At 50.8% G+C, this 26,572-nt stretch overlaps 1 protein-coding gene across 1 annotated transcript in view; it reads left to right on the top strand.

Annotated features, from left to right (window-relative positions):
- Positions 1-429: 429 nt before the first annotated feature.
- The window catches only part of MARCHF10 (membrane associated ring-CH-type finger 10), a gene marked incomplete at both ends in the record, with an annotated part of 66,398 nt that continues 40,255 nt past the window's right edge, over positions 430-26,572 (top strand). The window contains 3 exons of the mRNA XM_084238029.1: positions 430-519; positions 9,562-9,681; positions 26,246-26,420. Of these exons, the coding sequence (XP_084094155.1) occupies positions 430-519; positions 9,562-9,681; positions 26,246-26,420 (385 nt within the window). The remainder of the gene's footprint in view (positions 520-9,561; positions 9,682-26,245; positions 26,421-26,572) is intronic.

Raw genomic sequence — 26,572 nt, 5'->3', positions numbered from 1 at the left:
ACTCCCAGACCCCAGACGCTCTGGGGTGCCGGGGCTGGAACAGGAATGCCAACATAAATGAATTGAAACCACCAGGGGCTTACAACTTGGGTCACTGCGAATTTAGCCAGGTGCTTGGGTTGTCTTTTTTGTCACGTTGTAGAGCAGCTTCTGAATCAGGTGTCTCAACCTAACTGCCTGTGAATAAGGAGGCCAGCATCCCACGCCAGCTGTTGCTTTTTTTTTGGGGGGGGGGGGTGGGCACAGCAACACACGGACACCAAGAGCCCCTTCAGTCTGAAAGGAACATCTGTGCTGCCAAAAGAGGGACATTAGATTAATATGAGAATAAAAGCTCTTCTAAGGGATATTCAAATATGGGAAAGTGACAAAGGATCCTATCATAGCATGTTTATTTATCTTTTATATGCAGGTTGGGGATTAAGAATCATGTTGCACGAAGCAAAGGACAGGCAGAAGTTCGTCAGTGATGTACAATATCTCCGGGACATGCAGCATAAAGTGGACTCTGAATATCAGGTAATTGCAGGACATAGGAATTACCTTCCACCTTTGCGGACAGTTTTATGAGACAATTTAGATAACAGTACCAGTATGATAAGCAGTAACGGTTTTATAAATTCCCAGACCCACCACTCACTAGCTGGGAAAGTCGCTCTACCTCCCTGAGGCTCAGTTTCCTCATCTGCACAGTGTGGGGTTGGTAACAGGGCCCAGTTCCCTATAGCATCACAACACTGAAATGAGAGAGGAGTTTAACACAGACCTGATCAACAAATGACACGGGGGCTTAAATTTGGCAAAGCGACTCTCAAGAAAGGACATTAAGGAGTTAACTGGGTTTCCCTGCCCTGTATAAGATCTCTAGCCCTTTTGTTGTCACCAGGCCAGAAGAAAGGTGGTTAGCACATTCTACAGTAAGCTAACTACTCGTCACCCTGGTTACAGTGTTTATATGCAAAAACAAAGCAGGCAGGGAGTCTGAGGAGCCAGAGGCCAGCACCCAGAGCTGGCATGGGACAAACCTGCCAAACTGGGCTGTGGGATCCTGGGAGCAGTGAGGAAGTGTCACTTAGCCCGCAGGCCTGGCCAGCAGTCAACCCTGGCCGGTCAAGGAGGCCCATCCTTAGCCTCCATGGAGGGCTGAAAAGTACTCCTTCCCCACGCAAAACACGCAACTGCTATCATCATGTTTTTCTCCTTCTTAGCAATTTCAAATATAACCGAACCTCCCAGGTCACCAAGGAAACCAGACCTCGCTCAGGAACCCAATTTCCCTGTATAACACAGCTGAGCTTGGGCTGGAAACGGAGTCAGCAATTTCCTCCTCCTCCCACCACCTGCCAACCCACCCACAAGACTATGAGATGGAAGGAATGTAAAGTAAAGAACGTAAACATCCAACAGGTTGCCCTAGGAGTTCATCCTCTTTACGCAAAGATGCCTCGGCCACCTGGCCCGCAGTTGGAAATGAGTGTTTGAAATTGTCTCCAGGTCAGGCACAGAAGAAAATCACACAACTGTGGGACTCTGAGCCACTGCAGTTTTACTTTTCAATCTCAATTGCTCTTTCAATCTTGTCCTTATCAATGACAATCCTTCCTCAACGCCTACTATGTCCTGAACCAAGTCCCTTCTCTCCCAGGGGTAGTATTTCTAGGCTCAAAAAAACAAACAGCCCACGAGTAAATATGTAAGATGATTTCAGTTACTGATACATATAGTGAAGCAAGTAAAACAAAGGCAACAGGGTGGGGGTGATGCCCCTTTCCCCAGGAAGGGAAGGCCTCTTTAAGGAAAGAACACTTGACAGTGGAGGTAAATCTTGGGAAAGATCCAGCCAGAACATCCTGAGCTGCAGGAAAGCATGTGCAAAGGTCCTGAGGCAGGAACTAAGATGCCCAAGTGTCTGCGGCACTTTGACTAAAGGAGTATGAAAGTGGTAGATAGGGCCAGGTCATCCTAACTCTCTCAGGACAAAGTTTGTTATTTGGAGTTAATTCTTATCACCATGAGAATTAGTGGATGATTTTAAGCAGGGAAGAGCTAAGAGCTGAATTACTGGGTTGTCAGAAAAGTCATGGTGTATTTTTGCTTTGCACATGACTTTTCCGACAACCCAACACATTTTTTAAAATTTATTTATTTATACAAGAACTGGGGTATAGGCCAGAGGTGTGGGAGGGTGAGAGGATTCATCACAGACAGAGCGGGGAGCAGAACAGGCAGACTGACTGAAATACACTGCTGAAGGGAGCAGCGGGTGAGACAGGAGAGGTCTGCCTCACCATGTGGGTTTCTCCCTGGCCGCCCCGGGGATCGAACCCACACTGCAGAGGCTGCAGACAGCTTCACAGCACTGCGCTCAACCCGCTGCGCCACCAGGGAGGCCCTCCCCAATACATTTTTAAAAGATCACTCTGGCTGTTGTGTCGGGGGAAGGTCTGAAAGGGGCAAGAGAAGCAGCAGAAAAACTAGTAAGGGAGTTATGACAGAAAGCAAGGAGGGAAAATACAGTGCTTGAACCAGGATGGTGGGAGGGGGCATGGGGAGAAGTGCTCCCACCCAGGAGACAGCAGCAGAACAGACATCTTGCTGGTAGATGGAGAGAAGGAGGGAGGAAAAGACAGGTATGAAGGAAGGGACTCACATCACATGTTTACTGCCCGTCAGCTCCCTCTGTCATTGTCACTATTTTAAACTTTTCTACTTTCTTGTAAACCTCCAATCCCCATACTTTCAACAGAGAACTTCCCTTCTTATATCACACGCACACACACACACACAAAACACGGCTGGGAAGCCACTCGACTCCTCCCCTTCCCTTCCACAGGGACACGTCCGTCTGCAGGGGTCAAGTGACTGTGCTGCTAGTCAATCCAGGCCAAGATGTTGGTCCAGGCGCCTCTGTCTCCGGCCCCCTCCACCCGCAGGGTGCTCATCTGGGTCTCTGAAATGTCCCTTTTTCTTACTGGCTCAGCCTACAAACATACTCAGACCTTCCATCTTTTCAACAAAAGAAGAAAGACTTCTGGGTCCCATGTGACCTGTAGGTGCAGCCTCGGCACCGTCCAGTGTCCAGAGGTCCCCAGTCAACACATTCCTACCCCGCTTTCTCCCCTGCTGCCCCTCCCATAGCCCCCTGCCCGCCTGTCACCTCCCCTGACCCCCTGATACCGGAAGCCCTGTTAGTCTTTGTTTTTGGAAGCGTTTTCTCCATGTGAAGTCACTTCTCTTTCCATCCAGAACCAGGGCTACTTGGGCCTTCTGACATCACTCTCCCCTGATTTTCCTCCTGCTCCTCGCACGTACTCCTCCCTGCCTCTCAAATGCTCATCCTCCAGATTGCCATCAGCCCAGTTTTCTTATCATTCACAAGGCCTTTGTGACTCATGCCTTCCTACAGTTCTAGGCATCACTTCAGCACCAAGGACTTGTAATCCCAAATCTTCCAACATGTCGGGATCACACACTCCCAGCCTGTGGGACATTTCTGTCTGGACCGTACCTCAAATTCAGCAAATCTGCAGTGCACGCCCCCCGGCCCTCCGGCCCTCCTCCTCCACACGCCCCCTCTGCAGAGATGGACCTGAGCCTCCCCTGACCCGGTCCTCTGCCCTCTCACCCCCACCCCAGCAGCCACCAAGCCTTGCCCTCCTCTTCCTCCTCCCGCCCCCACTCTGGCTCTGACCTCCGTGGTTTCTCTCGAAGGCTGGGCCCTGCCTCCAGACTGCTCTCCTGTGGCCTCCCCCAAAACACGCATCTAACTCTGCTGGTGGAAGCCTTCCGTCACCCCCCCTCCCTCCAAGAGGGATGCAAGAATCACAGCAAACCCTGCACCCCCTCTCCAGCCAGTTCTTCCCACTGCTTCGCTCCTTGACAAGGGTGGTGACAACCATAGTTTTCCCTGTGCTCTAAAGGGAACCTCTGTACCCCCACGGCACCCTTTTCTGAAAAACAACTCCATTGAGGTGTCATTTACCTATCATAAAATGCACCTGTTTTGAGCATGAAACTTAAGGCCTTAAGTTAAGTTGAAACTTAACTTTTGAGCATGAGACTTTTAGAAAACCTGCCAAATGGGCAGCCACACCCAGCCTCCCATTTTAGAACATGTCCATCTTTCCAGTACCAGGGCACCACTGCTTATGACATTGCCTTGAAATCATGAAATCACCACAGGTGTGACCCTCCCTCCCCCGTCAAACTGGACCACAGCTGTGAAAGGGCCAGGGGTGGGGGTTCTTACTCCTCCAATAGCTTCTTTTTTTAAAAAAAGATTTATTTATTCATGCATACAAGAACTGGGGAACAAGCCAGAGGTGTGTGGGGGGGGGTGAGAGAATTCACCAGAGACAGAGTGGGGAGCAGAATAGACGGACCCACTGAAATACACTGCTGAGGGGAGCAGCGAGCGAGACAGGAGAGGTCTGCCGGGCCATGGAGGTCGCTTTCTGCCCAGGGATCGAACTCATGCTGCAGAGGCTGCAGACAGCTTCATAGGTTGCGTCTTAATCCCTTGCGCCACCAGGGAGGCCCCTAACAGCTTATTCTTAATGAGAGCCGGTGTCTCCAAACTTGACCACTACTCTGGTCATCAAGTCCTCAATCCCACTGACCTGCCACTATTCCTAAAAGTCACATCCGCCCCTGAGGGCAGTTTCAAAACCCCTCACTGCCAGGTCTGCAAAAACTATATAGGGCTGTGTCCATAATGTTCTGAGTGCTGCTGAAGTAGGTAGGTAGGTAGCCACCCACAGAAATGTCTTCCATGGGAGAAGCATGACTTGTGTTATTTAACCTACTACCCCTTGCCTTGTTCCAGAAAGGATTTAAGATCATGATTTAAGAACCAACTGCCTGACTTTAAGGACCCCTTTATACTTTGGTCCACGCACCACCCGTCTCTGTTATGACACTGTTACAGTGGGTTTGACACTGAGTGGACATGGACCCGCTGGTCGTCTTTGATCTCAGTCTGCTCCTCCTTGTTGGAACCCCAGCTTCCACTGGCAGGGCAGTGACCTGCTTGGACACGAGGAATTCTGCATTTCAGGGGCCTCAAATGCTACAAGTGATAAGTGGATGGAACGCCCAAGTCATGCACCTGCCACATGCTTCCTCCTGTGCTTAACTTGCCTTGGGTGAGCTGGCTCAGATGGAAGCCCTTCGCCGCCTCCTGTCTACACTCCTCCGGCTGCCTCTCAAAGTCTGCGCGGCATCGGGAGGCACCAAGTCAGCGGCGCCTTCACAGGTCTGCGTCGAGCAGGAGAGGAGGGTTAAACCCACCCTGAGCTATTTTGAGGCTTCTCCTTTCAGTGGCTGGGAGGGACTCTTTTGAGAAAACAAGAGGAAATAAACATCCATTTGGCATATTACATGCTATTTCAGAATCTGGTAACTAGCACATAATTATATGCCCTCTTAGAGTTTGGCTCTATTTCTTCCAGGGTGTTCATGTGCAGACCTGTTTTCCCTTCTTCTGGTCAAGTGTATTTATATCCCGCGAGGCAGCACTGAGCCATTCATGTCCACTGGAAGCCAGAGAGACCGAGGATGGTTCTTGCAGAACCATTTCCCGTCATCCATCATGCATTCCAATGGGTTGACACTCATCCTGACACTCATCCTGATTCTTTCGAGCGCAGATCAAACATGTTCGCGGACTTGATGGGCGACTATACCAGGGGGCCTGGGAGTGGGGGTTGGAGCAGGGAGTGCTGCTGAAGTAGGTAGGGCCTGGGAGTGGGAGGAAGCATTGGAGCAGGCTGGGGGAGTGGAGCTCTGTCTTCCCCATGGGAGTCAGGGGAGGGCTCCTCTGCTCTGCTGTCGCCTGAGGTGTGTGTTACTCTACTCCTCACAGCTAAGTGGGAAAATAAACTAGTTCAAGGGGGCTGTCATGGCACACTGTCTTATTGCCTTTGATTTCTTTGTCCTTTTTATTTTCAGTGAGCTAATATTAGTTTATGACACGGTACAGCTTCCACAATTATGTGTTCTGACCACATCCACCACCAAGGGTGCAGTCCCATCCGCTGCCAACCTATTAGCCCCTCGGCGCCTTCCCTTCCCCTCCCGGCCTGTCCCCTCTGGTGACCACCATTCTGTTGTCAGCATCCAGGGGTTTGTTTTGTTTTCTTTACACTCCACAAATGAAAGAAATCATAATTCCCCCAAGGTCCATACGTGTTGTCACAAATGGCAAGTCTTTGATGCCTCAACCCCTCAGAATGAATGAACTTTACTCAACAGTGTCACCAGTGATGATCAGGACCCTAAACTCTGGGTCATACACCTTAGATCAAGAGAACCAGCACCAAAAACACCAGCTAGTGTCAGTGGCAGCTTCCAAAATGCTCGGGGAGCTCGTGTAGCAACGACCTTACGGAAGCCATGATGGATCAGGATGGAGGGCTGGGTCACTGTTAAGATGGTCTGTAGCCAGAATCAGGAGGCTGGGGAGTATTGCTGTGATACTTGGCTTCCTAAAGCACCAGGAGCCCAGGTGATGTCCAGAAGGAGGGGATGGATGATAAAAGACACACTTCTAGTGGATTCAGAAAGCTGCAATGGTGTAGTAAAGGAAAACAGTTTGCAGAAGGACCCACAAGCTAGAGGTCCGCAGCCAGACACCCGGGGGTGAGGGAAGAGCAGGCTTGGAAAGAGACCTCTCCTTCCAGGGCAGAAAGGCCAGCATGACCCTCAGGCCTAGATAGAAGAAAGAGTCTTTCTTCTTTCGTGCCCAAGATCAGTCCCATTGTTTGGCCAAGGCTGACTTGGGAAATAAGAGTAAACCAAGAAATAGGCTTGGGAATAATGGAAAGCCTCGTCATGCTGATGATGCAGATGATGCAGATGATGCTGATGGTGGCCATGAGGATGAGGATGAGGATGATGGGCCCCTTTTATGGGACACTCACCAGGAGCCAGTCGCTACAAGCGTCTTGCCAACAGTGCCTCGTGTTCTCCCCACGCTTGCGGAGGATGGACAGAGAACCCACGGAGTCAGCTTGCCCAAGGTCACGATGCTAGAAAGTGGCAGAGCTGGGGTTTGCCGCCTTTACCGATGTTGAGTTACAGTGAGTCACAAAGCCCACGTCACCCCCACAGACCTATCCCCCCACGGGAGTATCTGTACATTCTGTGTCCTGCCCCCACAGTGGGAGCCTCTGCACAGAAGGCAGCCTGACAGACGGCTGTGCTGGAGTCAGAGGCATGGGCTTGGGTGCAGGAGGAAGCCCTGATTCTCCCCGGAAGGAGGAAATAAGAAATTACCCGAACATCCAATTTCAAGACTGCCCGCAGCCAGTTTCGTCACATGAACAGAAACTTATTTATAGCAGTCTAACTCCAACACGTGAAATTGAGAGGCGAATATCTTAAAAGTGCTGAGGGATGAAGAGGATCACTGGTGCTTCTGAATTACAGAGACTGCTCCCCTCCCCAGCCTGTGGGTTTCACTCCTTGGCCCTGTCACCTGGGCACCCCACATGCATCAACTACAAACAATTCACGTTGACCAATGACATGAATGCTAGTCCTCGCGGGAGCGTGGTTAAGGGTTGCTATTTCTAGGACTGGAGTCTGGACCTGGCTCTGCCCCCGCCTGCCTGCTCTCTCCTCTGCAAAGCTCTCCCTGGGGACGGTGAATGTTTGATTGGCACAGAGGAACCAGAGGGAAAAACAATCTTTTTTTCCCAACAGTGCAAATCATTCTATTCTTCCTCCCCTTTTGGTAAAGAAATAGTGAAGCTGCATGCATTTTTGGAAGAACGTTCAAAAAACACTCAGCCCTTAAGAATTCCCTTCTTCCCGCAAAGTCTGCCCCAGTCCCACGTGCATTCCCCGGCCTTGGCTCCTCCGCCAGCATTTTCTTTATGTGCCCGTAGTACCAGGAGGTCAGGCTAAGGCAGACATCTGCTCCAGGAAACAGTGCCCCACACCAGGGCTCCCCACAAACAGCTCCAATCCGGAGTCACTGCACGAGGAAGGAGGTTGAAGTTTAACTAAACTTCACCAGGCGCTCCAGCTGACTCTCCTGGTTTATTATTTTGTGTTTGCTCAATAGCTTCATTATGGTTACTGTTCAGACTTTTTTGGGGGGAGGGGTGGGAGCTGGGTGCGGCTCTTGTTTATTTATGCAAACAAACCCTGCCCAATATTTATGACGGCTTACCACGGTATGGCATGGTTTTTGCAAACGAGATTAACTGTGGGACAGATGCAAACCAACCAACCGCTCTGCAACCGCTCTGCGTGCAGCCATCTTGGCATACGTCCCCTTTCCAGGCAAAGGTGGATGGGGTAGAGGGGGTGGGCGATGGGGTGGTAAATCTGCGTCTCTCTCCTGGGAACCCAGATTCCAGTGGCTGCAGGTAATAGCCCGCCCCCTGCAGATGAGCCCGTGATTCAGTATAAGCCCCTCTGTTCACACTTCTAAGTGGGAAATGTTTTGATGCTATCAGGTCATTTCTATTCCTAACCCTGTACCAGGCTTTCCCCATGGCAAGAAATTCTGACCTGTCTTCTACCTCAAGGAAGGAAATGCGTTTTCTAATAGGCGGGGGAAAACCAGAGGAATCTTTCCTTTCTCGACCCAGCCAGGAAGAGGGAAATGTCAGGTGTAGTTCAGCAGCACCAGGTGTCCACCCCCCCTTGCTGTACCGTCGCAGCGGGTAACTGGTTTTGGCGGGGAAAGGTGAATTCAGCCACTGGATCCCTAGAAATGCCCTGAGAAGTTTTACTATTTTGGGCTATTTAAAATATCAGTGCAAGCCCCCATCTCTCACGCTACCCTCGGGAGCGTCCCATCCCAGCACTCGAAGAGAAATATTTTGATACTAGATTTTCTTTACATTTAAATATATATATATAGTTGGTCATTTTATTTCTATTATTTTGTATTTGGGGCTCAATCTTTCCCTCCAAAACAAAAATGCAACTCAACTGACACTGGGCGTTGGATGTCAGGGAGTCAAAAGCTCAGAGATGGTCCTTCCCCTCAGTGTTCTCAGGGCCAGTAGAGGAAACAGGCTCAAAAATCACATGACTCAATACAATGTAGAGGGGGGCAGTGCCTAATCCCAGCAAAGCAGCTAAAGGAGCAATCAGGTCAGCCGAGGTTGAGGAGAAGGGCCACCTGGGTGTTAGCCCAAGAGAACGTCTCGGGAACAGCATTCCAAGTGGGAGGAACAGCCTGGGCTAAAGCTCTCGCGAATGAAAATTCTTAGCCTGTGACTAGAGCATAATCCGAGGGAGAGAGCAGAGTGCAGGCGAGTGTGAGGGAGGAGCGGCCAAGGGAAGGAGACCCGGAGGAGATGCAAACACCACATGCGCATCCGTGGGGCATGCACGTGCCAAAATGTCACTTAGGGCATTGGTGACTACAATTTATTTATCACAAAGAATAAAGTGATTAACGCAATGACAAATATTTTTGACGGGCACTTTGGACTAAGGGATGAATATCCCCACGCATGTCACGTTCCCCAGCAGAAGAAATCGGCATAAAGCCGTCAAAGCCGACGACAGACCTCAGACAAACCTTTTTTTGCTCTCTAGGCTTGCCTGAGACGACAGGAATACAGGAAAGACTCCAATGAGAAGAAACACGATCAATTTTGGGGGCAAGAGAACAATCATGAGAGATCCCGGTTTTCGAGCGGGTCATCTTCCAAGCAGGTACTTAGAATCTCTAGGAGCCTTTCTCCTCTTGCTGCTGGCATGCCTGTGTGTGCACGTGTGTGTGTGTGTGTGTGCACGTGTGTGTAGGTGCCTCCAAGGCAGGGGCAGGAGCCCATGGCAAGCCAGGAGTTCGCATCCTGGGTAGCGCCCACCTGCTCCCGGCCGTGTGACCTTTTCATCCTCGCTGAAGCTCATTCATTTTTTCTTATCGCCTAATCCTTTGCATCACTCTATCTAGTTATTACTGTAAGAAAGCAAAATGTAGTAACATCTGCATCATGCAACAGCTAGCGAGGGTTTGGCTATTTTTTTCATCTAGGATCATAAGAAGAATAAAATCAATAGAATAAGCAACACGATGTTGACGAGAACAGAAATTACCATTATTCAAATACTTATGATGTCCCCGCACTGTGTTAGGTACTTGATGTCTATTAGTTTATTTATTTCTCATCAATCTCTCTATATATTTGCCTCATTTTATAAGTGAGAAAACTGAGCCTTAAAAAGGTTAAGAAACATTACCTAAGATTTTATAGCCAGGGTGTGTCTGGGGGCGCTGGGGAGCTCCATTCCAGGCAGCCAGAGAGGGAGCTGTGAACCACTGTGCTGGAGGATCTTATTTTGTGTTTCAGATCTTATCTGCCTAAGAATTTTACTTGTCCTCTGTAAGCACTAAATACCACAAGCTGCATTCGACACTGGTTGTTAGCATGGTGAATTGATTTAAGATGACTAATATGCCTTTCATGAATTCTTAGTTAATATTTTATGCCTGAAATAGACTCTAGAGGATAGGCTCTGTCAGTGGTGTGGATCCCTGAGATAGATCCTGGAGACCTGATATCAATCAAGCTCTCATTGGGATTTCTTCTTTAATCTAAGATGTTCACACTGTGGTTATTTAATGTTCAAAGGACACCTTTAAAAACCTCCATGACTGATGTTTATGGAGGTAGATGTATCCCTGGGAGAGATCTATATTCTCTATTAAAGAACATAAACTCACACGATAAAATACTTCTCCCAGAGTCTGAAGGGCTGGGAGCCAATCTCACGACACTGGCAGCACCAAGGACACGTCGCCCGGACCTTTTCCTGTTAGCCAAGGTCTAAATATAATGCCTGCCACTGAATCAACTTAGGCAGTGATATTCATCCAAAAATTAAATCTGGTTTGGCTAGAGAAGCACATTTTTAGCATTAAGATAGTCTCCCATTTTTGCACTTAGAGACAAAAATCAAGAACAGATTAAAAAAATACATAGAATGCAATTTAAGTCGCACCGTAGCGCACAGCCCTCTTCCTAGATTGGAATTACTCAGCCAGCGGGCAGCTGGGTTCTTCGACTGTCATGCAGACTCGCGCACACAGCTGCAGCCACTCCACGCGGCGATCCTCACACATCTGGGGGAGCCAAGGACTTGAACTTTCATGCTTCTCTCCACCAGCTTTGTTTGGGAGACAAAGTTGGGTTGGTGACAATCTCCTGTCGTTTTCTTTGTCATGCTACAAATATAATCCATTCTTTGAATCATCATCGTAAAACACTCAGATCACAGCTAAAGAGGACATACTTGCACATATACGTCATTATGAAATCAAGACAAGAACATGTGGTGAAAGCGCATGAAAGTGCAATTGCTAAACTAGGAGAACGGGACTTTGCACGTTTGCATGACGTCAGCGCAACGCAGTGTGTCTGAGGACTCAGAACAACGTTGCTTACATAATCTCAGTTCTGTCCAGATAATGACATCCCAAGGGCATGGGCCTTGAGCAGACAAGTGCATTCAGGGTCACATCTTCTCAGTGGGGAAGAAGGACAGTATTAGAAATTTCCACAGTGAATTCACCTCTGCTTTGCTGTCTGTATCACAGTACTCTCTGGGGGGACACTGGAAGGTCGGCCTCTGGCCACGGAAGCACAGGAAGGGCAGGGTGGGAGGAAATGTCACCGGATGCATCACTCTCAACAGCCACCCGACCCATGTGCTCAGGATCCCAATCCTCCCGGCTCCGTCCTTCAACTTGTCTGTGGCACAGATGAAGCCAGATCCTGGACATCTTCAACCCCTCGGGCCATGGGTTGGTTTGGAGATTTTCGCTCCTAGATTTGGATTCTTACCCAAATCTCTATGAAAATCTGGCTCTTAAATCTTCACAGCCTGGCGCTGCCGTGCTAGATCTCAAATCCTGAGGAAATGCAGAACCTCAAGCCTCTATAGCGTCCCCAGTGCCTCGGAGGCCCCAGAGTTGGTCTCCCAGGGGAGGGTGTGAGCAAGAAAGCTGGCACCTCCAGAAAGAGAACCCAGATGGGCAGATCCCATTTCCAGAGCTCAGAGAACTGAGTGTCAGATCATGCTCTAGAGGCGTAAAGGATCCACCGTCACTCAGCAAGGGGCAGGAGAAAGAGACAGCTGAAGGAGGTGGGGTAACCCCACCAAACCCTGTTCATCTCCCGGGGTGAACGTCCCCTGAGTAATTTCCTTCTGGAGATTGCTATGGTGGAAAACTCCAAGGGGCATTTTACCTCTGGTTTGCGAAGGCTGGTTCATCCTCTGGTTGCGGAGCGGCTATGAACGTGAACTGCTCAACCCCTGGACATCCCCACTGCAGAGTCCCCAAGGACATGCCTCCACTGCCGATTCGGATGCTTGCATTGCAGTTTCCATCACTCATTCATTCCTCAACCGAGACTCAGGCTGGCACAAATCTGAGGGGCCCAGAGCAAGCCAGGCATTTACCCTCAAGTCACAGGCCCAGGCTCAAACTCTCCTTTCCAGACACCTGCCTCCAGGTGGGCAGGTCGCCAAGTGTAGTTGGCCTGGCCTGATGGCCGCTCCATGGAGGCACAGCCTCCTCAATCCAACCCGCGGCTGTGACTGCTGGTCGGTGAGGAAGAGGTTCTGTCCAGTCTAAATCCAAGGTAAAGCAGTCACTAGGAAGCCTGTGCTGAGAGGTTCTTTAAAGTGGTGCTCCCTAAAAACATTTCAGTTAGTTCCTGGGAACGCTAGAGAGAACACTTATCATCAAGGGCCAGCTCCGTGTCTCATTAAAGTGTGAATTCAGGCAAACCACTCTCCCGCTGAGCACTTCAGCTTCCATCACGGAGGCACTTCTCATCATATCTCATGAGATCACTGGGAGAACGGGCGAGAAGCATAACTGACATACTAACACCAGATGACGTCAGAAGCTGTCTTGGTGTCCAACTAGTCTTGCCAATGATACTCTACCAGGTGTCTGTGGAAGAGCCGGTTTCGAGGCTTCCAGAACCTTCTTTTGCCTCAGTTGAGTCACAGGTCACATTTCTAAAAGCCAACCTAATGCAGTGACTTAACTTTAAATCCTTTTGAAAGTTACATACAAACATGAGAACTGTTTAATCAGATAAAAATTTAACAGAAGAATAAACAGCAGCTTCGCATAACCCACTAGGAAGTGGATGACTTATCAGGCCGGCGACAGGAGGAGAAAACAGTAACTCCCCTGGGACAGCCACAGGCACGGTGCCTGCTGGGAGGGACACGGCGCCGGGATCCTTCACAGAGGGGAGAAGAACCCCGATTCCCGTGGATGATGGAAGTGACCAGCCCTGGACCTGGGGGGGACCTGGGGGGCAGCGGCCTCCTGTGAAGAGACACCACGGACCTCCACTTCTTCACAGGCACCCTATCCTCACAGGAAGAGCCTCTGCCTCATGTACACAGACCTCGAGGCCCGAGGACACGTTGTCACAGCAACTATTTTGCTGGCAAAGAAGGTGGAGATCAGCTCTGTTTTTCAAGAGCACCATTTGCTCTGTTAATAGGAAGAGGATTATTGTCCTTTCACCATCAGCAACCCAGCAACGAAATATTTAGATTCCGGGGTCACAAGGACCCAGCTTGCGTGGGAAAGAGGCTGGGCAGTTAACCCGACACCCTGCGGCAGCTGTTCTGCCTCACCCCTGCCCAGTGAGGTGTTTACAGCAGGGAGCCTCCCAAAGGGCCAGGTAAGCTTGAGTGTGAAGGCTGTGACTCAACATAAACATTTTAATTGTTTTGCCTATGATAGCCCACATGAACTTTAGAGCTCAAAATAAAATAAATAAATAAACGAACAAACAAACAAATAAATAAATGCTCTTCATGCAACCTGCAGTGGCTTTAAAAGCCAGAAAGTTCACCCACACATGAGAGTAACAAGATTCTAGACCAGTGCTGCCCAACACAGTGGCTGCCAGACCGGCGGGGCTATTTGCCTTTCTACTTCAGTCAACTATAACACAGATGAAAATGCATACATTGTACAAAAATGAAAAAGGATATAAAAATATATAAAATTTAAAAAAGAAAAGAAAAAATAAATAAAGGGCGGCCCTCAGCTCCTTCTGCTCACAAGCCACTTCGCCTGCTCGCAGCCCCACGCGGTCTGCAGCTGCCAGATTGGACCCGCCGGTGCAGATGAGCGTCGAGGCTGCCGCTGCGGGTTGTGTTCAAACCCAACCGGCAAACAAAAAACACAAGCCCCCGTGGGCCAGGAAAGGGCTTTGTTTCCCTGAACCTGGCCCAGCATCCTCCACACTCAGCTCCTTTGGATGCTGCCGCCCCTTGCAGATGTAGCTCCAAGATTCCGCCCTCGGCAGGGGGGGTGATTTGCATGTCGTGTTTGCCTGGCTCACCTTACCTATTTATTCAGCCCATCCTACCTGTGCAGCCCTCAGCTTCTCCACTTTCAAAACCGGCCCTTGGGGACTTGCCCTCCCACTAACCTGTCAAGGTCAGCCCTCCGACACCCTGGACGGGACCATGAAGCAGCCACAGGCTCAGCACCTGGCAGGCGCGCGCGTACCCTGAGTCACGCTTTGCATTTTCTCTTGACTTCTGCTCGTCCCTTGCGGTTCAGGTGGGTCGGGCCTCGTTGCTTTCTGGCCCCGGGCCGCATGCGGCTGAGGCAGGTGCTGCCTGCTCGCTGGTTCTCACTGCCAAGGGCGCCGCCCTGGGAGGCTGAGTCACCTCTCACACCTGGCATGGCGTCTGTCACAGCCACCCCCTTGACTCCTGCTTGGATTCCGCGCCCTCGAGGTGCAGCTGAGCCTTAACCCAGAGCAGACAGGGACTGCGCCGCCCACGCCTGAATGCAGGTCTGTGGGAATTTTCACCTGAGTTTGTTCACCATGGTGCGTCCCACGAGCCCCTCGGGCTCAGACTCAGGATGCTGGATGCATCATCTTCGCCCCTCAAGTTTGTGATCCCTCTTCCTGGATTTATTCTTGCCCAAATGCACCTCCCCCTGCTCCTCCTACCCCTTCTACCCACCCCCCTCCTGCTGGTGCTGCTGCCGCTCATGCCTTGCGCAATGAGGCCCCAAAGTCAAGTGTCTTATCACCCCTCTCTTGAATGTGTCTGCGGCACCTCCCTTTCCAGGGCCTGGATTACGGCCAGGGTCATTTCCCTGGTCCTCTTGCCTCCACCTCAGCTCTTCTTCCCTCTAGTCTTTAGGTTGTCTTAAGTTATCCCTCTGGAAGCATTCAGATCCTGTGACTCCTCCATTAAAATCCTTTCATGGACCCCCATTGTCTTTGGGATCAAGTTCAAACACCTGCCCCTGCTGGCCTGGCCCTCAGCTCAGAGGGCTCCTCCTGGGGGGCAGGTGACCTTGCTCTCATACTCCTTGGCATTCCCATCACAGCCTCTGGGCTCAAGTCATCTCCCTGTCTGCCTCCTCCCTCTGGGAGCCCATGCTACCAATGGTTGCATTTCCAAAGTCCGCCACACGGCAGGAGCCCGGTGCCTGAGTGACGGCTGCCTGAGCCTGTGGCGAGCACATTTTTGGAACGTGCACATCCTGAAGCCACAGCAATGGGGCGGTAACAGCGGGAACCCGAATCCTCCCCCTGAGCAGAAGGAAGGCGATGCTGCCCCTCGCAGTGGTGGGCACTCCCAGACCTGGGTTGAAACGACAGGCAGGAGAGTGTCTGGGGGCTGCCTGTGCACAGTGACCAGCTGGGGCTTGACTGAAATTCCAGCCGACCCCTTGGAAACCTCCCGACCAGTGGTGACCAGAGGACCAGCTGAAGAGCCTCCATTCCCTGGCATTGACACCCTGCCAAGGCACAAGGACGTCTTCGAAGCAGCGGGTAAGTTCCTTCTGCGAACGGGAGGCGAGAACAGAGACGGGAGATCCTGGCCTGCAGCTCCCCATGGACAGAGGCGACTCGGAGCAGCCCAGAGCAGGCCCCGGACGGCTGTACCTGAAAACAGAGGCGGTTTTGTTGCGTTTGAACTTTCCGCCAGACGACTCACCAGACTCAACTGGACGTTCCCTTTATGACCCTGGGCTAATCTGAGTGCCTGGGCACTGAACGCCCTGTGGGGAGAACAGGCTGCCGGTGCCTTCAAAAGCATGAACAGAGCCAATGAATAATAACTTTATCTCAGACCACGTCAGCGGTGCTCGCTTCCTCCTTGTTTCCTGTGCTCTTACTGAGCCCCACTAGGTCATTTGAAATTAGGGCCTGGCAGTAAAACGGGGCTGCTGTCAGTTTAAACTTTAGCTACTTCCAGAATGTTGCCCTGCCCTTTGCAACAGATGAACAAGACCGCCTAAAAGCCGGCCCTTCTGAGGGGTGGTTCTGCCCCGCGGCCGGGTCATAGCAACACCGGTGGCTACTCCGGCTCAGTGAGGCTGAGGGTGAGGAGTCAGAGCGGGCACCAGAGAGTCCCGTGTTCATTGGGCTTAGCTCAGAAATGGGCACGAGAGAAGATTCTACCAAAGTGGCTTTCTCGCAGTTTACATTATGCTTTGTATTTCAGTTTACGACATTTTGTTAAAATTCCCTCCCTTTAAACAATGCTTCCAATGAACTCTTATAACCAAATGACTTATTAAACAAAATTAAATTTCAGATATTGAAATTTAAGAATTTTTCAGTTGCGGGATAGCTGAGAAGTTGCATTGAAGATATTAACACTATGACAGCATTTCACCCTAAAACCTCTCTTCGTTTTGCTTTTATGTTGCTCTCCTCATGAGGAAATGATCTCCAGGACCCTGTGCTAGATGCTCTGGGAATGTCAGAATGAACCCCCAGGTTCTTATTTGGTCAACTAAGGCATGGCATAGATGCTGCAGTTCCAGGCAGTGTCTGAGTGTCTGATGAGTGTGGTGGTCGTGGGTGGGGTGGTGCTGAGAGACTGCATAGAGGGCACAGATCTTCAGGAGGGACAGGACTTGGAGAGCTGGAAGTAGGGGTGTGGAGCTGGGATAGAGGGACGTCAAGGGAGACCTGCACAGGTGGGAAGTGATGGTGCCTCAGGCCTCACTTCAAGAGCAACCCTCTTTTGAGGCAGGGGGCACTATTCTTATCCCCCCTCAAGATCAGGAGGTAGGAGGCTGTCCTTCTTGCTCCCAGTATCACGGTGGGGGCTTTATCCACCACCCCTCTCCCTCACATCCCCGCCGGTCTCCTGGCTGCTTCTGTATTCGGTGACAACTCTGTGGTGGCTGGGTCTCTGCGCAGCCCACCTTCTGATGCCCCACTGGCCTCGGTGACAGCAGCACCATCTGGAGAACGAGCCACATCCTGGCTGCTCGTTCCCCACGCATCTTGAGTGCCCCCAACCATTCTACTCAGCACCCCACCTCTCTGCCAGCAGCACATCTGAGGCTGCCTGGTCAACCAAAAGGATCCACCAGCTCCAAATGTGCTGGTCCAGGCCTCCAGCTCTCCTGCTCAATGCATCTTGAGTGCCCCCCACCATTCTACTCAGCGCCCCACCTCTCTGCCAGCAGTACATCTGAGGCTGCCTGGTCAACCAAAAGGACCCCCCCCCCCCCAAGCTCCAAACATGCTGGTCACACTGGTCTCCAGGCCTCTAGCTCTCTGCTCAACTAGATCTGCCACACAGAACTTCTCTTTTCTGTGGGGCCTCTGGTTCATTGGTTCCACAGCAGTCCAGACCCCGAGCTTGATCCTCTTAATAATTCCCTTGCCCTTTGCCTTTTTGTTCACACTTCTCTGGAAAAATCCTCCCCTTCCATGGTCCCTGGGCCCACACCCAGGCACTGGTCACCCGACTTTGGGTAACTGGATAAAAGTCACCCAACTTTGAAAAAATGGCACCATTGAAAGATCACAGCCACAAACCTCCTGGCATCCCTCCCCACCGCCTGGTTGCTCTCGTCAACTCTCTCTTCCACCTCCAACCCCCTGCCTGCCTCCACTCGCCAAGGCCTCCTCTCTTCACCCCACGCCACAGGGGTCCTCCGACAGAAGCTTCTTAGCTCACGGCTGCCCACCACCCTCCCCTTCTTCCCACCCATTACCCGCCTCTCCATTGTGCCCAGGAACCCACCTCCTTCTCCTGGGGACCTGTACTCCAGCTACCACCCCTTCCTGCCTGCGCCTCCCTCCCGCGCCATCACCCGAGTCGTGATCTAAGGGCCCCCACCAAAAACCCACCAGCAACCAAAAACCAGAACAGCCCTTCCTTGGTCCGCATCCTCTCCACTTATTTCTTCTCCTTCACAGCCAAAGTGCTCCAAAGAATTATTTACACCCAGTGACTCCATCTCCCGCCTCCTCCTCGCAGCTCAGCCCACTCCAATCTGGCGTCCAGCCTCGTCACTCCACAGAAACAACCCTTCGTCAAGTGACTTCCACGTCCGAGGCAAGAGGTCTCTCCTGTCCCCCTGGGCCTGCGCGCTCAGAGCATTGCCTGCCTGGCCACTCGCTCCCCCTCGACACACGCGCCCCTGAGCGTCCCTAAAACCACCCTCTTGGGGCTCCTCCTTGTCCCTGGAGGCCTCGTCTCTCCCTCCTCCTCCCAGTCTCTGCATCCTGGAATTCCTCGACTTGGTTCTCTTCTCCCTCTCTCCATCTGGAGGTTTGGTCCTATTTTTGTGTCACAGACCTCTGAGGCGGGATGGTGGGTTCTCTGGAGCCTCTTCTCAAAATAATATGCTCAAATGCATAAAATAAGATACTGAAGACCTCAAAGGAAACTACTTTTACTGACACAGTCTCCGAAATATTTTTAGAAATCTGTGATTCAGGAATCTATGTGCCTCTTTATTAGCACATTAAATAACAAGTGATGGGTGCAAGGGGTATTTTGAGACATCAGCAACAAATTTAATGAAATGTGAAAATATCTGTGATTTCTATTGGCTACAAAATCACAGGTACTGCTAATACGACCGTGCTCTGTTGCTTGTATTCGTAAATGAAAATAAGCTTAGATTTCACTTAGAGGGTAGTGGAAATGAAGATGTAATTTTTTCGCCACCCAGGTTCATGCCCTGCCCCTTAGCAGCCTTGGCACACTCGCCTTAGGTCACCTCATCCACATCGTAGCTGCCAAAGTCAAGCTGTCCCCTGCCAGGACTCCCAGATCGACACCTCCAGGTCTGCAGAGCTCCGGGTCTGCACAGCCAATTGCTGATGCAATCAGCTCCCCTTGGGTTTCTCAAAGACCCTTCAGACTCGCGGGCCTGATGCTGAAGGCCCCAGTGTGCCCTTCTGTCCTCCTTTTTGTGACGTTTCATCAGAATCTGACAGTCTCTCCTCCTTCCCCCATGTTCAACTCATCGCCAAGTCCTGTCAACTTTCCTTTCCCCATCTCATTCTGATCCGCCCGTGTGTTCTTCTGTGCTATTAATGGCCAAGTGGGGTCTCTGCGGGGGCCTCCTGATGCCCCCCCATGAACCCCCCGTTTCATTCCACAGGCAGGGTAATGTTGATACAAGTGCAGCTCAGATCATGACTGGCCTGCTTAGCCCCTCCTTGTGGCTTCTAGAACGGGAACCAAAATCCATCCTATGGCTGAATAGCACCCCGGGATCTGGCCATCCCTACCCACTCTCTGCTTCATCTGCTCTGTCTTCAGTTTCGCTCAGGAGCCAGGCCACCTCCTGTGAGAGAGTCTTTGCAAGTTGCTCCTGCAGTGCTCACCTGCCTTCCCACCTTGTCCCAGCTCCCAGCTCAGGCCCCTTCCTCAGGGAAGGTTCCCCTACTCTGACTTCCTGGGTTGGTGACAATCCTGCTTGGCCACGGGATTGTCAGTGGTGGCCTTTCCAGCTGAGAGGCACGGTCAGAGGTGGCCTCTTAAGCCGGCTGTCCATACCCTCCCCACTCAAGCTCACTGCTGAGACCCAGTGGTGGTGAAAACGCTCAGGTCCAGGCGGGCGGCCACTTCCCAGCTTCAACTCAACCCTAGCAAGGATTTCGGTGGAAATTTCGATAGTATCCTCCACCAGGGAAGCATGCAGACCAAGCTACTTGCAGTTTTTATTTCAAGGTTAATGGACTTTGGGATGTTTTTAATTTTCTTCCTTTATGCTTGCCTTTATTGTTCCCATTACACGCATGCATTTCTTTGGTAATAAAGAATTTCGCGCTTTGCAAAAATAAACCACAGAAACTCCAAAAAGATGATCTCACTGGCAAATATGCAGGATGCGTTGTCTTTTCCAGCAAAAAGAAACCTATCAGCTACATCTTAAATACCACCTTAAGCCTTTTTCTACTCGAAAATGGAGGCTGTTCTTGACTGGCCTGCTTAGCCCCTCCTTGTGGCTTCTAGAACGGGAACCAAAATCCATCCTATGGCTGAATAGCACCCCGGGATCTGGCCATCCCTACCCACTCTCTGCTTCATCTGCTCTGTCTTCAGTTTCGCTCAGGAGCCAGGCCACCCCTATGCTGTTATTGCCTCGTGTCCAAGAATCAGGCCCACTTGTTACTCTGTCCATACTTTGGCTCACATGCTCACCTCAGTCTAAGCCAGTTCCTACTCATCCTTCAGGGCCCAGAAAACATCACTTCCTTCGCGAAGCCCCTCCATGACTTCTCACCTGTGCAGTGACTTCCTTGCACCCTTAGAATTGATTTACCACTTAATTAAATGTTTTTTTGCATCTTACTCTTGTCTCTCCCACTGAAAGCTTACAGACCAAGACACTGAAGTGTGGGGCTGAAGATACAATAGGTGCCTATGAGACTTCTCAGTCCCCACAATCTGTGACTATTATTTGGAGTAGGAAGTATTTTCATGGATGATCTCTAAGTCTTTCCTGTTTCTCAAATGCTCCTCTCAAGTTAAAGGGGAATCTGAATTCAAATCAAAGATGAAGGAGAAACGCATTATGATAAAACCATATCTGAAAGGAACCCAGCTTGAGGTAGATTCAATGCACCACTCAACAATTTTTAAAATCCCACAATTTTCTGGCCACAACCCACTTCCTTTCCCACTGCCCACCACATGGAGCTCCATCTCAGAGAACGCCATACATGCATCCCCTGAGGCATGAAAATACATGGACCCCGGCCACATATATCAACTCGATTTCTGCAGCATGTAGGGGAATAATTGCTATTAAAAGAAATACCCAGCAAGGGGCCTCCCTGGTGGCTCAGCAGTTTGAGCACAGCGCTGTGAAGCTGTCCTCAGCCTCTGCAGCGCGGGTTCAATTCCTGGCCAGCCAGGGAGCAACCCACATGGCACAACAGACCTCTCCTGACTCACCCGCTGCTCCCCTCAGCAGTGTATTTCAGTCAGTCTGCCTGTTCTGCTCCCCACTCTGTCTCTGGTGAATCCTCTCACCCTCCCGCACCTCCGGCCTGTACCCCAGCTCTTGTATAAAAATAAATAAATCTTAAAAAAAAGAAAAGCAACAATGCCATATAAAAGTAAACATTAAAAAAAAAAAGAAAAGGAAAAGAAATACCCAGCAAGTGTCAGAACGCATGGCCATTTCCACAGCTTACAGTGGTGGGACGGCCTGAATCCTGGAGCAAGTTCTGAAACCCCATAGGCCTCCCTTCAGAGAGCAAGCAGGCCCCAAGGTCACCAAACACAAAGACTATCATCGCCGAGGCCACTGGTGCGCTCAGATTAGCACGAGAATCAGAAAGAGGGCAGCCAGGGGGAAGAGCTCTCTACAGAATAGGATGGCAGAGACAGGTGCCCATGATATTTATGCATGTGACCACCCCTCTGCCTCCGAAGAGCATCTTGGGGTAAAATGGAGAGCAATGGTTTCTCCTGCTGACCCAACCCAGCCTCCTCTGGCTCGAGGTGGGAGAGACAAATGGGGTTAAGCAGCAGTTTGGATTCAGTGGTAGCTGAGCCAAATAAAGGCAAAAGGCTCCTGATGCTTTCTCTTCTTATTGTTCAAGTTTACAATTCTGATAAATTACCCTGCGCCTCTAAGGACTTTGCTGCTCTTAGAGTTTGTCCTAGATAAGAGGGAGTGTTCAACCCACTTTGTGCTACAGCAGCCTCTGTATAGAACATGCTGGCTTTATATTTCTAGAACGCGTCAAGATAGCCATCCTACCCAGGAGCTCTGCACACCAGCTGCCCTCCACTCCGAGGCAGCTCCTGCATTTGAGGTGCAATTTGAATGTGCATTTGGGGGATGACACTCATTTGCACGTACAGCCCCTCGGACACCCTTCCCTTGTCGTTACCGTGAGGAGCACTGAGGTTCGCCGCCTTGATCCTTGTCTTTCATCATCCCATGAGACCAAACCTATTTCAGATGCAATAAACACAGTCTCCCTCAGCCCCGGGCCGAGCCGCCCCACTGCCTCTTCCCTCGTATTCACACCACGTCGTGTCCTGAGCTACACTGTGTCCTCAGACACAGTGACGTGCAACGTGGCTCAGCCTCCCAGCACGTGACATGAAACGTGGGTTTTGTACAAGTGTAGGGTAAGGAAAAATGTCAGGCTTTTCTGCCCTCCCGCCATCAGGATAGATGACGGGACCCTGCGGTCCTGAATGCATGCCTGATGGCGGGCACCTGGAGTAGGGTGTGGGCATGGGTAGATGGGATTCACCTGGGCTGAGACTGGGCTTTTAAGGGCGGCGTCACAGGGACGCCAGTAGCAGCAGAAGCAGAAAGAGAAGCCAAGAAGCAGCAGAACGAACAGAAGAGCAGAGAAGCAGAGAGAACGCCAGAGAGCCCAGATAGAGTGAGGATTTGCTGGGGGCTGGGAGGCCTGCCAGCCTCCCGGCCCCCCAGCACCCCTGCCTGCCATATGCCCCAGCACCCCTGCCTGCCATATGCCTGGTGAACCCCAATAAAAGACCTGCAAAAAACCACTGAGAACTCTGATTCCTCCTTTACCCTGTCTGCATGGGATTCTAGAAAACCTGCTCTGTGTCCATTCCTGACCCTTACAACAAGTCTATCAGAATTCAGTTGCACATCTTGGGGGGAGGGCAGGGGGCGGGAAGCCAGGCCAATTGAGAACCAATTTCCTGGGTCTTGGAAAGGAGCCATCCAGCGAGCACTGGAAAATGACTTTGTCATTTCTGCCCTGACGGCTGTAGTCTTGGCTCTGGTCCTGGGCTCTGCGCTCTGTCACTTGCCATTTCAGACTCAACTCCAAAAAGTCATGATTCATTTGAACAATGACTTATTTTAGTTAGCAAGGCTTTACTTGGAGCTTCCTCCTCCAGTGCCCAATCGGGGACGTGAAGTCTACACATGTGCCGTGTAATGGCTTTCTAAAGACTTAGGCTTTGATTTCGAAAGCCAGAGCTGATCTTCGCCCCAACAGAACAGCAACGTGCTGTTGTCTCTCCCTCCACGTGATGTTTCAACTCAGGAATACATGAGGGGGGAAATGAAAATGGAAGTTCCTGTTCAAAATTCAACAGAAAAGGCATCGTTGCAAAATTAACTTCAAACCAAAATAATTTAAAGACTGATATTTAAAATGTCAGCTATCTGCCAGCAGAGTTTTACTGTCTGGAAAAGAAAGTGTAGGTTTTCTTCAAACTAGATCAATTTTGACTGATCGTTCTAACTTTTGTGTCCTTGGGAAGAGACCCAGAGTCTGAGTAGGAACTGGCCACCAACTGTGCCTGTCTCTTTGGACGAGGTGAAAACACCCATGGGACCTTCCGTCTGGGGCTTTTGGTTTTGCTTTCAGCAATGGGGGGTTTATGTTTAGGCATTTGCGAAATGGCTAAGCACTCGGCTGGCAGCTTCTGTGTGCCAGCCACGGTGCTGATTCTCGCGGAACCACCAAAAGGGAGACGCCATTACTTGGGCATGAGAAAACCCGACACGGAGAGAAGAACTAACACTAACCCCGGGTCACCAAACAACCGCAGGAAAGTGCCAGGCTGGGTCCCAGCAGGCGGGCTCCAGAGGCTTCAACATGACCCTTTCATGCCAGAATGAGGTCCTGCCACTTCTCCCGTCAAGGTCAACTTCCCAAGACAAAATGATGGGTTTCCATGAGGGGGGACAGAAGAGACTGGGGTGGGGACCTGAATAAAGCTGCATAAAGTTGGATTTGCTGAAGATTACTCAAGGAAGCAAGGAGGAAAAGACCCAGGTGCACACACTGAAGTTTTATTGGCAGTTTCCCACTTCCGGCTGTAATTCCTGGACGCCCGAGGATGAGTACCAACAGCCTCCTAGGCTTGGCTTCACTGGCCAAGCTTTCTTTCACCTCTTCGCTGTTGCTAAAGGCTTGAGGTGTAATGAATGGTCGAGAAAGGATAAACATGACTTAACACCCTTCCTAATAAAGAGCCTTCACCCTGAACTTCGACAATACTGGATGTCACGTCGCAATAAAGCTGTCAATATCGCCATAAAAATGGATGAATAAAAAATTCACCAACTCGTCCCACCTCACCTCGGCCTACGGCCAGCAGAGAACCTTCGCCCTGGCTGGGGCTGCCTGGGATGGGCCCACAGCTAATAGTGGACACCTGCCCTGATGCTGGGCCCACAGATATCAGGTGGGCTTAGCCCAGAGGGATTTTTCTGCCTTTCTGTTGGCTGGAGATAAAGGACTGATGGATCCGCCACCGTGTGAGCAGACCCCCTGCCCCAGTGATGTGCAGTGTGTGGAAGAAAGTTCGCCCCCGCCCAGAGCTGCTGGGAGCCTGACACGGCACCATGACAGCTTGTCCACATTTCCTTCTCTGAGGATGGAGAGTCTGACTCAGCCCCCGTGGCCTCACGCCTCACCTCAGAAGTTTCAGAATCATTTCCAAGGATTTCTATTACATTCCAGAACCGAAAGGGAAAGGGAAGACCAACCAGTTCTTTCTTTCCTTTCCTTTCCCTGTCCCTTCCTCTGGGGTGCTCCGTTCTCTGAAGATGGGGGGAGCAGCAATAATTATTTGCTTGAAGACTGTATCCAGACTCTCTGGCACAAGACACGATTTATAATCTAGGAGGATAACGGCCTGGCCGCCCCGCAGACATGCGCAGACGTCCCTTGGGGGGAGACAGGCATTTAGGGGACCCCTTCAAAGCTGCGCTTGTCTTACGTCATGCCCAGTCATTCCCAACTGTCCAGGGTGTTTTCCTGAGTCAGGGGCCTCCAAAATGGAAATGCCCCAACTAGCCACAACTGTCAGCGAGAACGAGGGACAAAAATCAATAGGAACTGGCACAGGTGGCGAGCGTGGGGGACATGGAGGAAGGGGGTGTCTGGGGGGCAGCCTCGGCGCTGAGGGTCTGCAGACTCACACCCGGATGGTCCCGTGGCACTTCCACAGCCCTTCAAGTGTGGGTCACCTGTAGACATTGCTTTCCTCTGTAAATATGACAAAGTATGAAAACCTTTGCAGGATTTTTATGGTTGGCTGCAAAGCTGTGTTGAGATGATCCGACTCTGCAGGAATAGAGACATGTCGGGCTGACCTGTAGGGGGATTTTGAAAAGCTTCTTGTCTGTCGGATGTTGCGCCCACTATTTCAGAATATTAAATATGAAATAATTCAGAATATTATACTGAGGTCGGATTTCTTCAGTACCAATACACCATCTAAATTTTCATTGTCAAGTAGATGATTTGCATAAGGAACATGTTTCCTCACCCACGTCCCCCTCCCTCCCCCAAAGTGGTTCAAATAACAAAGAGCAAGAAGTTTGACAGCGCTGATTATGTGTCCTGCTTTCATATGTAGCTTTGTATGTGAATAGCTATTGGTCATCAACTTACTTAGAGGTCAAAAATACTTTCTTGGGGCTTCCCTGTTGGCGCAAGGGCTTAAGACACAACCTATGAAGCTGTCCGCAGCCTCTGCAGCACGAGCTCCATCCCCCGGCCAGCCAGGGAGCTACCCACATGGCGCAGCAGACCTCTCCTGCCTCGCCCGCTGCTCCCCTCCACAGTGTATTTCAGTCAGTCTGCCTGTTCTGTTCCCCACTGTCTCTGGTGAATCCTCTCACCCCCCACACCTCTGGCTGTACCCCAGCTCTTGTATGCATAAATAAATAAATCTTTAAAAAATACTTTCTTTGCATTATGTTCTATAAGATAGACTCACACAAGCACATTCTTTTCATAATCTTCTATGAAATAGACTCACCAGCGTTGCTATCATTTCTAAATTGATACGCCCCATCCATCAAAGTCCCCCTGGTGAAAGGGGGCATTGAGCCCAGCAGAAGCCTCCCGAGTTATGGCTCAAGGGGCCCCCGCCTTTGGCTCCCTCTTTTTCCCTCTGCCCAGAGAAGCTGTGACCCTCCTCGCCTTTCATACTCAGACACCTTTCGTCATACTCAGACACCTTTCGTTTTCGGTAGAGTTGTGAAGAGGAAGAACCTGAAGCCGAGGAACCAAGATCACCTACCAAGATTTCTGGGGCTAAGAGTGATTCCAGACTTCCAGCCATTGAACAAACATCAGTCAAGCAGAAACATAAAAGCACCATGACCCCCAGGAAACCAGAGAAAGCAGGCCCCAGCAAACCCTCCACAGGTGAGTGGCGGATTTAGTGAAAGTCACCAGATCTCGCGCCTGTGAACTAAAGGTAAGGGCAGGCATCACAGGGGGCGTGTTGGTTCCACCTGGAGATTCCCCAGCGCCTGACTCAGGTTTCCTAGGGGCTGACGACCTTATGCAAGTGGCAA

This window comes from Talpa europaea, assembly GCF_964194135.1.
Source record: "Talpa europaea genome assembly, chromosome: 7".
NCBI lineage: Eukaryota > Metazoa > Chordata > Mammalia > Eulipotyphla > Talpidae > Talpa > Talpa europaea.
Note: the sequence above shows the minus strand (reverse complement) of the source record. Positions and strands in the feature narration are given on the sequence as shown.